Source organism: Zootoca vivipara, chromosome 4, assembly GCF_965207765.1.
Source record: "Zootoca vivipara chromosome 4, rZooViv2.hap1.1, whole genome shotgun sequence".
Taxonomy (NCBI): Eukaryota; Metazoa; Chordata; class Lepidosauria; order Squamata; family Lacertidae; genus Zootoca; species Zootoca vivipara.
In genome coordinates this window covers 94495749-94512427 of record NC_142587.1, presented here as the reverse complement: position 1 = coordinate 94512427, position 16679 = coordinate 94495749, and the positions used below count along the sequence as shown (strand labels likewise).

At 47.6% G+C, this 16679-nt stretch overlaps 1 protein-coding gene across 5 annotated transcripts in view; it reads right to left on the bottom strand.

Annotated features, from left to right (window-relative positions):
- Window positions 1–16679, bottom strand: part of TENM4 (teneurin transmembrane protein 4) — a 632564-nt gene that overhangs the window by 36652 nt on the left and 579233 nt on the right. For all 5 annotated transcript variants that reach the window (XM_088668429.1, XM_088668426.1, XM_088668427.1 and 2 more), the window contains 4 exons: window positions 15593–15736; window positions 13260–13509; window positions 6511–6743; window positions 5793–5947 (listed from right to left, as the gene is read on the bottom strand). In XM_088668429.1, the coding sequence (XP_088524555.1) occupies window positions 5793–5947; window positions 6511–6743; window positions 13260–13509; window positions 15593–15736 (782 nt within the window). The remainder of the gene's footprint in view (window positions 1–5792; window positions 5948–6510; window positions 6744–13259; window positions 13510–15592; window positions 15737–16679) is intronic.

Sequence of the window (16679 nt, the reverse complement as noted above, 5' to 3'; positions counted from 1 at the left end):
CTTATTGCATGCATTTTTCAAAACACATCCAATGATGAGTGGAGTTGGGGAAAGCTTAGGAGCTGGGGAAATATGATGGACCGTAAAGCTTCCTAAAGTTCTGTTGTAATAATAATAATAATAATAATAATAATAATAATAATAATAATAATACCACACCCATCTGACTGGGTTTCCCTAGCCTCTCTTGCCGGCTTCCAGATAAATATAAAAAATAATAAAATGTCAAACATTAAAAGCTTCCTGATACAGGTCTGCCTTCAGATGTCTTCTAAAAGTTGTGTAGTTCTTTATCTCCTTGACATCAGACGGGAGGGTGTTCCACAGGGAGGGTGCCACTACTGAAAAGGCCCACTGCCTGGTTCCCTGTAGCTTCACTTCCTGCAGTGAGGAAACTCCCAGAAGGCCTTTGGAAGTGGACCTCAGTGTCCAGGCTCAATGATGGGGGTGGAGACGCTGATGCCATTTAGGGCTTTAAAGGTCAGCACCAACACTTTGAATTGTGCTCGGAAACGTACTGGGAGCCAATGTAGGTCTTTCAGGACTGGTGTTATGTGGTCTCGGCGGCCGCTCCCAGTCACCAGTCTAGCTGCCGCAATCTGGATTAGTTGTAGTTTCCAGGTCACCTTCAAAGGTAGCCCCAGGTAGAGCGCATTGCAGTAGTCCAAGCGGGAGATAACCAAAACATGCACCACTCTGGCAAGACAGTCTGCGGGCAGGTAGGGTCTCATCCTGCGTACCAGATGGAGCTGGTAGACAGCTGCCCTGGACACAGAATTGACCTGCGCCTCCATGGACAGCTGTGAGTCCAAAATAAACTCCAGGCTGTGCAACCGGTCCTTCAGGGGGCACAGTTACCCCATTCAGGACCAGGGAGCCCCCCACATCTGCCCACCCCCTGTCCCCCCAAAACAGTACTTCTATCTTGTCAGGATTCAACCTCAATCCATTAGCCCATTAGCATGCATATATATATATATATATATATATATATATATATATATATATAACATACAAAAGTGAATTACATTAGGCAGAATTGCATACAAAGTTGTGTATGTTCAGACAAATGGCTGCTGGCTTAGATGGCTTTAAGAAGGGGGCTGGACAAATGCATGGAGGAGGCTGTTTAGCCATGTTAGCTGAACAGGACCCCCACATTCCAAGAGACTATATCTCTAAATAACACCATCTGCCAGGTGGCAAACAAACAGAGGAGTGCTGTTGCTGCCATAGCTTGGGACATAGGTGCCAACTCCTTGGAGCCCTGGGTGCGTGAGCACCCACAAAATTCTCCACGAAGAGGCCGGGAAGCCACAAATCTCGGTGCACGCTGCATGGCACCCACGGCCCCGGGTACCCACCGCCGCGGGGCCAAGTTGGCACTCCTGCTGTGGGATTCCCCCAAAGCTGGCTACTGTGGGGAAAGAAGAAAGGATCAACGGGCAAGTTCGGCCACATCAGAGCTATTATTATAGAAACATAGAATCATAGAGTTGGAAGAGACCACAAGGGCCATCCAGTCCAACCCCCTGCCAAGCAGGAAACACCATAAAAGCATTCTTGACATATGCCTGTCAAGCCTCTGCTTAAAAACTTCCAAAGAAGGAGACTCCACCACACTCCTTGGTAGCAAATTCCACTGTCGAACAGCTCTTACTGTCAGGAAGTTCTTCCTAATGTTTTGGCGGAATCTTCATTCTTGTAGTTTGAATCCATTGCTCCGTGTCCGCTTCTCTGGAGCAGCAGAAAACAATCTTTCTCCCTCCTCCATATGACATCCTTTCATATATTTGAACATGGCTATCATATCCCCCGTTAACCTTCTCTTCTCCAGGCTAAACATACCCAGCTCCCTAAGCCGTTCCTCATAAGGCATCGTTTCCAGTCCTTTGACCATTTTGGTTGCCCTCTTCTGGACACGTTCCAGCTTGTCAGTATCCTTCTTGAACTGTGGTGCCCAGAACTGGACACAGTACTCCAGGTGAGGTCTGACCAGAGCAGAATACAGTGGTACTATTACTTCCCTAGATCTAGATGCTATACTCCTATTGATGCAGCCCAGAATTGCATTGGCTTTTTTAGCTGCTGCATCACACTGCTGACTCATATTGTGTTACGTTCCCTGTGCACCTTCTCCAGCTGCTTCCTCCAGGGAAGGCTGCTGCGAGGAGGTCTAGAGGCAGCCATTCTGAAGGCTCAGCAGATAACTAAACAAGCTGCAGTTTGGTGGTGCTTTTAAAGAGGCCTTTTAAAAAAATCTAGTTTGAGTGGGAGAGTTGGTGGAGGAAATCACAGGTCTAAGTTTATATCAAGCCCCTGCTTGCACAAGGGAAGCCACAATGTTCACCAAGACAGATTTTTATTTTAACAATCAAACTTTACCTCTGGTCCACCAGGCAGGTGACTTTTGTGTAGGGCTGTAATTTTTATCCCGCTTGTAAATGGCAGACGGTGGGGGAGCTGCCACAATGGAGCGGGAGCAATCTTTTCAAATTAGGGGGAGAAAGAAGCAAAGGAACAGGTGCCAGGTGGAAGCCTGGAAATTACATGGGTGGTTATGGAAAGAAAAGGAAAAAAAACCCCCATTGACTTCCATTGTGCCTAACTTACAGTGCTCAAGCTTTCCAGCTAGGAACTGTGGTTCCGCAGAACAAAGTTTCATCCCCCAAGCCGTAATAATAATTATTTGAGGCATGCAACCCATGGCAGATTTAGAGGTTATGGCTCCAGCCTGGTGCTGATTATCGGGACAGTCAGTGCCCCTGAAAACCGAGCCCTGAGTTTGCCTACCTTGTGCTAAGAAATGCAGGTGTCAAAATAGATTCCCCCCCCCTATATATATAAATAATAAAAATAAAAATAGAGCAGCTGGACTGAAAAAGCCCAGCATGAAAGCCATTTGCAATCTGAAGCAATTCAAGATTCTTCGTTTTCCTGCTGTTGATAATTTGGGCAGAACAGACTTCAACCACTGTTTCCGAGATATTAATTTGAACCAGTCCCCTTCCAAAATGCGCTGTGTCTGATTTATGAAGTCTCCGACACAAACGGAAAGAAAAAGTACTTCCGATGAGCAAATAAGTTGTGTATGTAACAGCAGACCTGAAGCCATTTTGAATTTGGGCTGCATTGCGATGTATATGCTGACTCCTACTATCATATATTGATTCATCTCTCTCTCTCTCTCTCTCCCTCTCTCTCTCTCTCTCTCTCTCTGACACAAATTGCCAACTTCAGTAGTCTCTTAGCCATTGGCTGAGCTGCAGTGATGTCAGAGAATGCTCGTATTCTGAGGGCAGAATGTTGACAAAGCAGTTCAGTGGCTGGAAAAGTGAAATGGCTTGAGACGAATCCTCTTATAAGACTGGAAGCCAAGCGGTAAAAGACTGGGGGCTTATATGGCAAAGGAAATGGGGACAAAGTCAGAAGGCAGCTGCAAAAGGCTCATCTAAGCCAAGGAGGCAGAGAAGCTAGAGAATGAGCAGCTAATGAGAAAGGAAGATGAGGGGAAAACCTGAACAAGAGCTAGGAATGGGCTTTTTCGTTACTATAGAACAGTTTCCCCAACCTGGTGTCTTCCAGCTGTTTAGATTACAACATCAGATCTGGCCTGCTGGCTGGGGGCGATGGGAGTGGCAGTCCAAAATCTCTGGAAGGCCCAGGTTGGCAAAGGCTGTTGCAGGCGAAAAGACAAATAAGCTAGAGGTCTTCATGAGCACTAGGGGACAGGCAGCCAAACGGGCCATGCAGGTAAAAGATAAACTTAATAACATAAAATAAAAATGCATATGGATTTGACACAACCAGCAAAATATTTGCAGGTCTCCAGCTCCATAATGTTTATTGTGTGCCCACAGCGTGCCATTGCTGCTCCGATGTGACAAAGACGCTGTCATAGAATCATAGAATCATAGAGTTGGAAGAGACCACAAGGGCCATCCAGTCCAACCCCCTGCCAAGCAGGAACACCATCAAAGCATTCTTGACATATGGCTGTCAAGCCTCTGCTTAAAGACCTCCAAAGAAGGAGACTCCACCACACTAATTGGCAGCAAATTCCACTGTCGAACAGCTCTTACTGTCAGGAAGTTCTTCCTAATGCTTAGGTGGAATCTTCTTTCTTGAGTGCTTACAGTCAAAAGGGACATTTAAAGCCCAGCTTGGAACACAGGAAGTGGCATGAGAATAAGGAGACAAAGTCAGGCTCTTTCCCCTCCCAGAAGACCTCTGCACTCAACCAGATAATCCGGTTTGCCAGACTGCAAATGTATTGATGATACAGCAGGGGACCCAGCTCCCCTACATTGCTGCCGTTTGAGGGCACTGTGGCTTGAGAGTTCCCGTGTACCTTCTTCCCAAAAACATTGCAGAATTCTGATTTCAGTGCAGACAGGCCAAAGATGAAGATATTGGAAGGTTGTGACTTCTTTGAGGTTGCATTGGAGACAGGAATGAAGAGGATTTGTTCGTGGTGGATACTTTGGAATGAGCAGAGCTGTGGCAGCCCACGAGAACCTTTGTGGAATAATTTCCTATTGAGATGTAGTGATGTCACACAATAGCTTGACCAGAGTTGCCCAATAATAATAATAATAATAATAATAATAATAATAATAATAATAATAATTTTCCCCAGCCACTCTGGGCGGCTTCCAACAAAAGAATAAAACACAATAATGTATTAAACATTAAAAGCCTCCCTGAACAGGGCTGCCTTCAGATGTCTTCTACAAGGCTGGTAGTTGTTTTCCTTTTTGACATCTGTTGGGAGGCCGTTCCACAGGGTAGGCGCCACCACCGAGAAGGCCCTCTGCCTAGTTCCCTGCAACTTGGCTTCTCGCAACGAGGGAACTGCCAGAAGGCCCTCGGTGCTGGACCTCAGTGTCCGGGCAGAATGATGGAGGTGGAGACGCTCCTTCAGGTATACTGGACCAAGGCAATCTCAAGGTCAGATGACTGCAATGCCCTCTGCGTGGGGCTGCTCTTGGGGGCTGTCTGCAGGCCAGTTAGGGCAGATCCAAGGGGCAAACTGGTGCCAATTGATGCAAATACACCTCGCTTGTGGTATTTGCGATGGCTGCCAATCTGCCGCCAGGCCAAGTATCAGGATTTTGATATTAACATAAAAGGTCTTACGTAGCTCAAGACCTTATACCAGGCACCTCCAAGCCCGGCCCTCCAGGTGTTTTGGGACTACAACTCCCATAATCCCTAGCTAACAGGACCAGTGGTCAGGGATGATGGGAACTGTAGTCCCAAAACAGCTGGAGGGCCGGGTTTGGGGATGCCCGCCTTATACACTCAGAAGGTGACTCACTGCAGTCTGCAGGAAAGCTTCTCCTACAGGTTCCTAAGATGTCAAAAGCCTGCTCTGCAGCAAATGTACAAAAGCATTCCTGTCAATACATGACAGGTGCTCAGTATCTGTTTTTTCTCTGCTTCAGTAAGCTTTTCCTCTTGGATGAAAAACCTCATTTTTTGTATTTTTAATTTATTTTAAAAATGTATATTCTGTTGGGTGTTTTTTTGGGGGGGGGAGGGAGTTGTTCTGAATTGCTTTTTAGTTGTTGTTTTCATCACGGTCTGCACATTGCCTCAATTACTAAACGGCGGCAACAGAATATGCACAAACATTCCAACTTCTGAGCGAGAAGGCGCTGTGACAGAACGCGGGCAGGCCTGGAGGAGGAAAAAGTCATGGGCTTGCCAGACAAGAGATGCAGAACTTCTGCCGCGGCAGATGACGCACAGTTTTAACAGTGGAGAAGGAATGAAGGGGCCTTAAATACCTGGGAGATATCCATGACCGAGTCACAGCTGAGAGGCCGGGCGGATGTTAGGTCATTGGAACCAAGCACCGTTGAGATGACCCCGTTCTGATCGATGCGCCGGATCATGGTGCCATCCACAAAATAGATGAACCCAAATTTGTCCACGGTGATGCCTGCGAAGAGGAAACAAACCCAGCTTGGATAACTATGCAGAAAGAACTTCACTACATACATATAAACGGCTGAGGGATTTAGAAAAACCGCACACACACACACACAAATACATGCTTGTTCCGAATATGTGTTTGGCATCAATGCATGGCAGTCGGGCACTTCGAAACTTTGGTGCAAGGGATTCTGACCGGTGGGCAGGACACCCCACCCGCCAGTCTTCTGACATAGTGTTCGATGTCATGCGATTGGCAGGTGGGGCTGCCCCTCCCACCTGTCAAGGTTGCCCTGCAGGAAGCCTGAAAGGTTCTCCCGCTTCCTGGAAGGCTGGGATGAGGACTTTTGCAGCAACTGTTTTACACGTAGTGACGAGATCAATCGAAAGTGAACCAACTCTGCTTGGCTGAGTCCTTGACATATACACCAACTAAAATGACATCTGCAGTGCTGCCAACTAAAAATCAAAGGCATTGGGTCGCCCCATTTTTAAAAAACCTCCTAGGTCAACCCAACCGGCCTGTTTTGAAGCCATCACATTCTCCTAAGGAACAGCTGCCCATCTTACCCCTAGGGTTTGTGAGCGTGGCCTCAGTCGCTTTCCCTCCGTCTCCGCAGCGGGTGTCATCAAAGGGAAGGCACTGGTCTCCTGTTCCGGCCACCACCTCCGAGTTCTTCACAACGTCTTTCACCACGGCGATCGACTTGATTCTAAAGACACGGCGGCTGTTGGTGTCGGAGAGGTAGATGGATCCGGAAATGGGGTCCGTGGTCAGGTAGTACTTATGGGCGGGGCTATGGCTGCAAAAACAAAGGAGGTGGGATATTGAACTTGTTCCTACATCCGCAGGACGACAATCAGGAATCCCGCGGCAGGTGTGATGATGTCACAGCACCATGTAGCCAATCAGGTTTGTCTATACGGGCGATGTCAAATGAAGCTCACACATTGCCTGAGGGCAAAGACAGAATGTGCTCCCATTATTGGAGGGGGAGGAACAATGAACTTTTGTCTCCTGACACTCGGCTCTTATGTACAATGCAATATTTTTCAGACTCTTCCCCCCGAAAGCTGAAGGGTGGGGCACAAGCGTGAGACTTGTGGGACTCAGTCCTCACTTTATTCATGTGTATCTCTGATCTGATGCTTATTCAATACTTGAAATTATGTCACTAGACAGAGGGCGGGATGCTCACAAAGTTATATGGAGCGCCCATTCCAGTGGCTGCGTTTACACATTACAATAACCTCGGTTTATTATGCACAAACAGCATTGCTGTTGGATCCTTCCCACTTTGCTCTTTCCCTGGAGAAAGAAGGTGAAACAAACTAGGAGGCTATGGTTACCCTTGGCTTCCTATTACATCCAAACTTGGGATTGTGGCTTTTTGCTCCATGAGAAACCAGCCTCCCTGCTCCAACCCTCTTTCTGAAGAACTCTTGAGAATTGTAGATTATGGGCTCATCCACACTTACCTTTTGTCTCACATTTTGCTAGGCACAGATCCACACTTTCCTGGTTCATCTCCAAGCGTGTTATTTTTTTGGGGGATTTGTTTTGTTTAACCCCACCACTTTTCCCAAGAAAGCTTGATCTCTACTGCTGAATGTAAATGGCATTTCAGGTTTTTGCGGGGAAAGTGGCAGGGGAGCTGAAACCTGCGCCTAAAAATACGGAACAAAGATTAAGTGCGGATGAGCCCTTTATTGAGGGGAACAGGAGTCTCCCAGTGACTTTCAGAACCCTTAGCAAACTGTAGCTCCCAGGATTCTTTGGAGCATGGGTAGGCAAACTAAGGCCCGGGGGCTGGATGCGGCCCAATTGCCTTCTCAATCCGGCCCACAGACAGTCTGGGAATCAGCACGTTTTTACATGAGTAGAATGTGTCCTTTCCTTTTATTTAAAATGCATCTCTGGGTGATTTGTGGGGCATAGAATCATAGAATTGGAAGAGACCACAAGGGCCATCCAGTCCAACCCCCTGCCAAGCAGGAAAAACCATCAAAGCATTCTTGACATATGCCTGTCAAGCCTCTGCTTAAAGACCTCCAAAGAAGGAGACTCCACCACACTCCTTGGTAGCAAATTCCACTGCCGAACAGCTCTTACTGTCAGGAATTTGTTCACCCCCCCTCATATAGTCCGGTCCCCCACAAGGTCTGAGGGATAGTGGACCTGCCCCCTGCTGAAATTCTTTTTGCTGACCCCTGCTTTGGAGGAATCCACAGCTGTTTAAAGTGCTGTGATACTGCTTTAAATCTATAGTGCAGATGAGCCCTAATCAGGAACCCTGGCCTATCATGGCATGCAAGCCCAGCCACTGCCTTAATTTTGTTAAAGAACAAAACAAAACCCACCCAAAGAACATGCTGCAAATTACTTACCTAGCTAGCGTCCCACCTGGCTCATTCATGTCTCATGGCGTGCACCTTGCTAGAAACGGCCATTTTACCTAACCTTGCCCTTTTCTCTCACCTTTCTTCCAAATGCCCTGCATTCCTCAATTTGTAAAATAAAAATAAAAATTCCTCTCTCATCTGCCCTGCCTATCGAATTAACTTAGTACCTTTTTCATAGAGCGAGGGAGCTGGGCAGAAGAGAGGGGTGTTTGTGTGGGAAGACCTATCTGATTTATCCCAGAATATCCCCCTGTGATTTTACCTTATTAAAGTCTGAGCAGATTTCATTTGCACACGGTGACACTGATTCTTGCTAAATAAAATACTCTGACCTTCAGCGACTCGGGATGGCAGTTTGGGCTCCATCTGTATTCCTTCCCGATGACAGCCAACTGGCAGGGTATTATTTCATTTACCTGCCCGTCACTCAACCTGAGCATCCGTGTGTGTGTGTGTGTGTGTGTTGGGGGGAAGGTGCCCTGCGGGAATCCGCCATCCATTTTTATCAGGCCCCCAAGAGTTTGCCGCTCTTCTCCAGCAAGGTTTGGCTGAATGTCAGTCAGCTCTTGAGCGGATCATAATCACCGGAGGTGGGCCAGAGAGGCATTAATAACCACCGACTGACATTCTCCAGCACCCTGTTCGCCTCCAAGACTTTCAAAAGCACTTTCCGCGGAGCCTCTCGTCAAATTGGACGAGGCCGTGGCGGTGATTTACACACAACGACACACAGACAATTTGGACAATGTGACCCCTCTAACCACTTCAGGTGTGGAGCAGGAGTGACAGGTGTCCCCTGATGGCCTTCTACAAAAAGCATTTTTCACCTCAGAAAAGTGACGGACAGGTCCACCTGCCTATGGGTCAGGTCCACCTCCTGAGTTAATTTGATCTGGCTGCCCAGATTTCAATCAGCGCAGAGTTTAAAGAAGGAAAAGGAGTTTGGCCACATTTTAATATAACTATGGGGGGCAAAAAACCCTCAGGTCCGGCCCACCTATGGGGTGGACTGAACCAGCTGCCTTGGGTGGCGGAATCCTGTGGAGCGGTAACCCTGTGGGTGCCCTACCCACCCTGGCAAGTTTTTGCTGGAGGCCACCACCACACAACCCCAGTAAGTGAGGCTTTGGTGGAACGGGCCTCCCTTGAAAATATATTCCTACTTATGTCTCAGTAGGCACACAAGCACCACACACACACACACACACACACACACACACACCAGAGGATTTCCTTCCCTGCATAAGTGGTTTAAGATATCCGATTCCCATACAACATTTTGATACCCAAAGCAGTCTGAAATGTCTGTGATTTATTCTAACCTAGGTATTTTTGTGGGGAATGTCCATTTATGGGTGGATGAGGGAAGATGTAGATCCAACCAAGTTCTAATGTGCTTGGAGCAATCTCCACTGTGCTTAACTCTGCTACCAGAGAGTAAGAGATCTCTCTTCCAAACCTTTCTCTCCAGCAGAAAAGACCACTGAAGTGCAGAAAGCACATCATCTTGGCATGTTCTGGGCATGATTTTAGAAAAGTACCTAGGAATGTAAAAAAAATGCCCTGTTGGATCAGACCAATGGCCCATATAGTCCAGCATCCTGTTCTCACAATGGTCAACCAGATGCCTGTGGGAAGCTAGACATGAGCACTCTTCCCACTTGAGATGGGCAGCAACTGGTATTCAGAGCCAAAGCACTTCTGACAGTGGAGGCAGAATGCCACCATTTGGGCTAGTAGCCACTGATAACCGTTACCCCTGCATGCATTTCTCCACTGCTCTTTAAAAGTATGTGGATCAGGCATGTTTTGCCTGTAATTTGTGTGTGTACGTGGCATCTAGCAATAAAATATCAATTGGCAAATAACCAATACACAATGTAAAAAAAAACACCAACCATCTACATACAGCTCAACAGGCAAGAAGTAATAAATAAGAGAGAACATGCAATGGAGGAAGGGAGAGAAAGCGACGGTTGTTCGCTCGTGGGCTTACCTATGTCTGAAATCTTTATTTCTGACAGAAGAGCAGGAAAGCAGAGGAAGAACAAGACAGGAGGAGGAGGAGGAGGAGAGAGAGAGAGAGAGAGAGAGGAGAGAGAGAGGTTAGCGGTTGAGCTCCGAAGCATTATTAGCAGGCTGAAAACTTGACAGTAACAACCACATTGTACAAGGCAATAATAAATAAAGATTTAGCAAGCCTGACACTGATACATTTCATAATGGAGATTACTTGTCAACAGAGCTGCCTTATAGGTTGCTGCTGCCCATCACTTGGGGGGGGGGAGAGAAAGTGATCTCCTGGATGCCTTTGGAGTTGCGCCTTAGGTACGGAGGGATGCAGAGCAGTTGTCATGGGGTCTGCGGTTCCCACGGTCGCCTCCGTCTCGAGATGTCATTTCTCGAGACAGATCTCCCCGGCGCTTTAGGGACAACTCATATAGCCCTCCTTGCACACGGGGGACCAGGGACCTTTCCCCTTTCACTGCCGTGTCCCCAGGGAAGCAGTTTGTACCACCGGTCAGTGTGCTTCTTCTATTTTACAGAAAGGCAATTTAGCAGCTGCAGCATTGCGGGCAACAATGCACGTCAGTGTTTTTTTTTTTTAAAAAAATGTTTTTACGGTACGAGGCTCAAAAAGCAGCCGCAGGAGAGAGAGAGAGGGGAGAGCCGCACTGATGTTTAGGCTGCTTTTTGTTGTTGTTGTTCCCGAACAAAAGTTACAAACCTTCCCTCGCGGCAATCTTTTCTGAAACCCCGTTTTACAAGCCTCCCATAAAGAAACCACACTGAAATGACATTCTTCTCCAAGGGAATGCGCTTTGAAAAAGGCACAGAGTTTTTAAAAAATGTTTGTGCCCTCCAAAAAGCCGCAGTTTCCCCGGATGGCCGTTAGCTGAGACCAGCCAGGCTGTGGGCCTTTAATGATTCATTGATCCTTGGGTGTTTAAGCACAAAAGAAACAGCAAAAGCTAAAGTTTGCTTTCATACCAGAGTGAGTTTCATAGCTACTTTGTAGGCAAGGAAGTAAGTTGTTCTTTTGAGGATCTGGGAAAGGATTTTGGGGGGGCTGGGCAGAAGGTTGCCTTTAAAGTGATTGAGACTATTTGCCCACCGAGACCAGTATTGTCTGCTCTGACTGGCAGCAGCTCCCCAGGGTCTTTCTGACACTTGCTGCCTACTTGGAGCGAGAGATGCTGGAGACTGATGCTGGGACTTTTTGCAGTCTTTCCCACTGAGCATGGCTCCTTCCCCGATCTGATCTAATCTAATTTAGGAATGGTTTTGTAAGGTCTAGGACACGTCTGTCCTTTGATCCAGACCAGGATTCCAGAACGCTCTGAGCTAAGCATAGGCTAGTTCTCCCTAGGATTTACAGAGAATTCCATAAAATGGAAAGAAGAGCCCCAATCATGGGCAAGGAAACTATTCTAAAACAAACCTCTTTACCCAAAGCAGTCACAGTCCAGATTTTTTGTTTCTAAGAGTGCCAGGCCATTGAATACAGGACGCTTAATAACACCATATTCAAAGCGGTATTATACCATTTAATGTGCCTGCATTTTTGTCCCCGCATTTTTTTTTAATGCTAACTAAGGAAGCAAACATTAGCTTGAAATTGGGCTGTGGTAAAAGACTTCCTTTCCAGAGCACTTGGATCTTGAGTGCTTAGGAAAGGAAGTTTGGAAGCAGGAAGGCTCCAGTCTGGTCTGGACTAATTTCTTTAGAAGCCCCAGACTCAAACCGAAGGTAGGCTTGGAACGAACCCTTTCACAATCTCTAGATGTGTGGACATTGTGGGTGGCATCCAAGGCAGTGCTACGTTAAGGCCACCTTAACTGTACTACTTGCTCTGCCTGGAATGTTGTTGCACAAAGGGAACACAACAGCAGGTTGCGCAAACACTTGCGCAAGGAGTTTCTGCAAAGCACAACCGTTGCGCTGGATTCTGCTGCTGCACAATCTTAAAACCCAACCCTCTACGGCTCGGCAAGAGCCCTTGCTTGCGTTTTCGAGACAGTCGCAGGAGTCAAGGACGGATCTTTTTCGCAGCTTCTCAGCGCTGTTGCCGTTCCACTAATATGAACACAAGGGATGCACACAAGGGGAGAATTCTTTCAGATGGCAGGTCACCTTTGCATTATTTCTGACAGCAGAAAGCCCGCCCTCAAATCCCTAAAGAGGCTTCTGGCGCGCTTCTACATCACCTATGAACTTACTGCCCTTATCTGCAGAGCTCTCCATTGGCTCGCACTGTTCCTCCCTTTCCCTTCCAACTTGTTTCCTGTTCTGCAGGGAGTTGGTAGAACGGCCAAGAAGAAGGCAGCTTCAGGAAGGTTTGGGACCCATAAATCACAGCTAACTTGCTGTCCTACTTATGAATGACTCTCTAATGTTTCCATTACCCCTGCTATCCTTCCAATATTAGATATTTCCTTGGGGCTGCATGTTAATTTTGCAGCGTGGGCAGCAGAAGCGCCGTCAAGGAGAAGCTCGGCTTCTTAGGCAAAGCCTTCTCCGTGCTATTTAACAGATGCTTGTGCTCCATCTGCCCTGTCCGTCCTTTCATTGCAAAGTTTTGCTCTCACTTAACTACTGGATCCCATAATAGTTGGGAGCTCAAGGTGGCTATCAGAACTGGAGGACTTGTGGAACTGGCTCTTTGCAGATTTTGAATGTGCAGGTGGTGGTGTCACAGTCCCTCGGATTCTGCACTTCTATGGATTTTAGGATAAAATACGTTTAGAAATGCACATTTCGAGAGAGAGAGGAAAATACGCATTTTAAACATGGGTTTTTGTGTGGATTACTTAAAAGAAAAACCACATTTTAGCATAAAAATGAGATGAAATGGACTCAATGTATGCATAAATTCAAAAGAGACACAGTAATAGACAGATCTACCCCCTCCTAACCTTAATTCCAGCACATTGGTGACGTTTCCGGAGGGGAATATTCTACGGATGTAGTTGAAGTCCCCGACATAAAGGCTTCCGTCCGAGCCGCAAGTCAAGGCAACAGGAGCCAGAAGCTTGTTCCCATCAGCGAGGCCATTGCAACTGGGGCAGGAGATGCTCCGCCTGCGGCCGTTCCCCATGATGCTCCCTATGACAGGGGGCTGCTGGGAGATGAACTGGTTCTCCCCATTTCCTTTGTGCAGGATACCTGGAGAGCAACAGAAAGCAAAACAGAGCGGGGGTGACTCTACTGGGAGGGGTTTGGAGGCTGCAGCCAGGGTAGCTGTCGGGAAGCCAGCCAGCAATAAATCACACAGTGTAAGTGAAGTTAACTCTTTACAAGAAGAAGCAGGATCTGCTCAGGGGTCTTGACACTATGAGACAGATTTGGAGGCTGAAGGTCCCCAACGGCTACCTAAATCTCCTCTTCTCCTGGGCCCTTCCCAAGCAATCTGAGACTATGCCGACGTGCCTGTCTCTGCTCCTCTCTGCTCTTGTTTCAGCTTCTGCTTCTGGACTTCTCTCTGCCACAGCCTCTTCCTGCTCACTAAACCCTGTTACCTCTTCAGCTTCCGACAGTGGTGTTCCCTTGCCTTCCCTGCTTCTTAAATCAAGCCTCAGAGCAAGATAGGAACTAATTTTCGTATGCCGTCTCCATGAGATGAGATGTCTGGAGGGTGACAACATGAGAACGGGGTCTTTTCTGCGGTGGCTCCCCGTTTGTGGAATTCTCTCCCCAGGGAGGCTCACCTGGCACCTTCATTATACATCTTTAGGTGCCAGGCAAAAGCATTCCTCTACATCCTTTTAAATATGCTTGTGGGATGGAGGGGGGCATTATTAGTTTGCTTAGCTTTTGTTCTTATTTTCATTTGTGTTTTTATGTTGTGAACTGCTCTGAGATCTTCAGATGAAGGGTGGTATACAAATAATAATAATAATAATAATAATAATAATAATAATAATAATAATAATACAGTCGTACCTCGGAAGTCGAACGGAATCTGTTCCGGAAGTCTGTTTGACTTCCAAAACCAAAGTGCGGCTTCTGATTGGCTGCAGGAAGCTCCTGCAGCCAATTGGAAGCCACGGAAGCCCCACTGGATGTTTGGCTTCCAAAAATAGTTCATAAACCGGAACAGTCACTTCTGGGTTTGTGGCGTTCGGGAGCCAAAACATTCGAGAACTAGGCTGTTCGAAAACCAAGGTACGAATGTAATAATAGTACTTTTTCATTAAAGGTAAAGGTAAAGGGGCCCCTGACCATCAGGTCCAGTCGTGTCCGACTCTGGGGTTGCGGTGCTCATCTCGCTCTATAGGCCGAGGGAGCCAGCGTTTGTCCACAGACAGCTTCCGGGTCATGTGGCCAGCATGACAAAGCTGCTTCTGGCGAACCAGAGCAGCGCATGGAAACGCCGTTTACCTTCCCGCCGGAGCGGTCCCTATTTATCTACTTGCACTTTGATGTGCTTTCGAACTGCTAGGTGGGCAGGAACTGGGACCGAGCAACGGGAGCTCACCCCGTTGCAGGGATTTGAACTGCTGACCTTCTGATCAGCAAGCCCTAGACTCTGTGGTTTAACCCACAGCGCCACCTGGGTCCCACTTTTTCATTAAACATCTTTAAAAACACAACCAATTTCGAAATGAAACACGACATCATGGGTGATCCTTCAAAAATCTCATCTTTAGTACCTACTGCTCCCTTGTCAAGGTCAGGGGCCTCTGTTGGCCCACTCTAGTTATGTGTTAGTGAGCCACCAGCCATGCAGGAAAAACCCACTCTGCTTGATCTCCCAGGACAGGTCCACTGTCGTTCCCTTGTGACCTCCCTCTAGTCCTGCTCAGGCTTCTTTGCAATGCAACTCCTGTTGTGAGCAGAGGAAATCCAGGGAAATCTAGGCTGGCCACCCCCAGTCCGCGTGCCTGGATTTCCTCCGCTCATCCCAGATGCACCTGAATTCAAACGCTTACTCTAGAACTTGGGGCAATCTCTGCCAGAAGGGAAACGCTTGCAAGGGACTTGCAGAGGCCAGTTGCTCCCCGGTTCCCCGCATGCACACCCAAAGAGGTTGGCACCATATGTAGGTTGCAATAAATAATTTGTTAGCAATGTATGTGTGCGCGCACACTTTGTGTGTGCGTCCCCCTCTCTCGTTTGGGCTGAATTATTAATGGCGATCAAGCTACCGCTCGCCATGCAACTGTGTCAACCCCTGTGCTATTTTTATTATTGCAAGTCGGGGGCGGCGTGGGGAGGAGGAAGCTGGCACCGAGAAGATCTGACGCACCGCTCTGGATGTTGAGGGCGTGGTGCTTGTCCAGGGACCACCCTCCGAGTTTGGAAGCATCGATCTCGTAACCTTGGAGCACCGCCGTTCGCTTCTCCCACAGGATCAGGTCCGGACACGATTCGTATTCATAGCCCACCGAAACTGGGAGGGAGAGACAAGAGAGAAATGGAGACCCGCAACTTTAATCGCCTTAGAAGTGCACACTCAGCATAGAATGGAGGTTTCTAATTGGGTGGCCGGGTTGGGAAGAAGGGCATTTCTGCAGGCTACAGCAGATACTTATTTAAAACATCATCACATCCATGCAGAGCATCCCTCTTTAAAGGCTACGGAGCATTATAAAAAAAGGTCAGCCTAGTAACAGGTGTTGAACAAATGCGCTAATTATTTAAAAAACGGCCGGATCAGGGACGTGTGTATTAGACACGGAACGCTCAAGGTCTTCCAATTTGCATTTTGCGCCTTTTTTCTACTTTAGTGGGCAGAGATGTCCACTGATGCAAGACGGGAGAGGAATGATCAAAATGCAGAGACAATATGCTGTGCTTTAGGATAACCCGTTGTTGTTTAGTCGTTTAGTCGTGTCCGACTCTTCATGACCCCATGGACCACAGCACGCCAGGCACTCCTGTCTTGCACTGCCTCCCACAGTTTGGTCAAACTCATGTTCGTAGCTTTGAGAACACTGTCCAACCATCTCGTCCTCTGTCGCCCCCTTCTCCTAGTGCCCTCAATCTTTCCCAACATCAGGGTCTTTTCCAAGGATTCTTCTCTTCTCATGAGGTGGCCAAAGTATTGGAGCCTCAGCTTCACGATCTGTCCTTCCAGGGAGCACTCAGGGCTGATTTCCTTCAGAATGGATAGGTTTGATCTTCTAGCAGTCCATGGGACTCTCAAGAGTCTCCTCCAGCACCATAATTCAAAAGCATCAATTCTTCGGCGATCAGCCTTCTTTATGGTCCAGCTCTCACTTCCATACATCGCTACTGGGAAAACCATAGCTTTAACTATACGGACCTTTGTCGGCAAGGTGATGTCTCTGCTTTTTAAGATGCTGCCTAGGTTACCCATGTGTAGATTAATC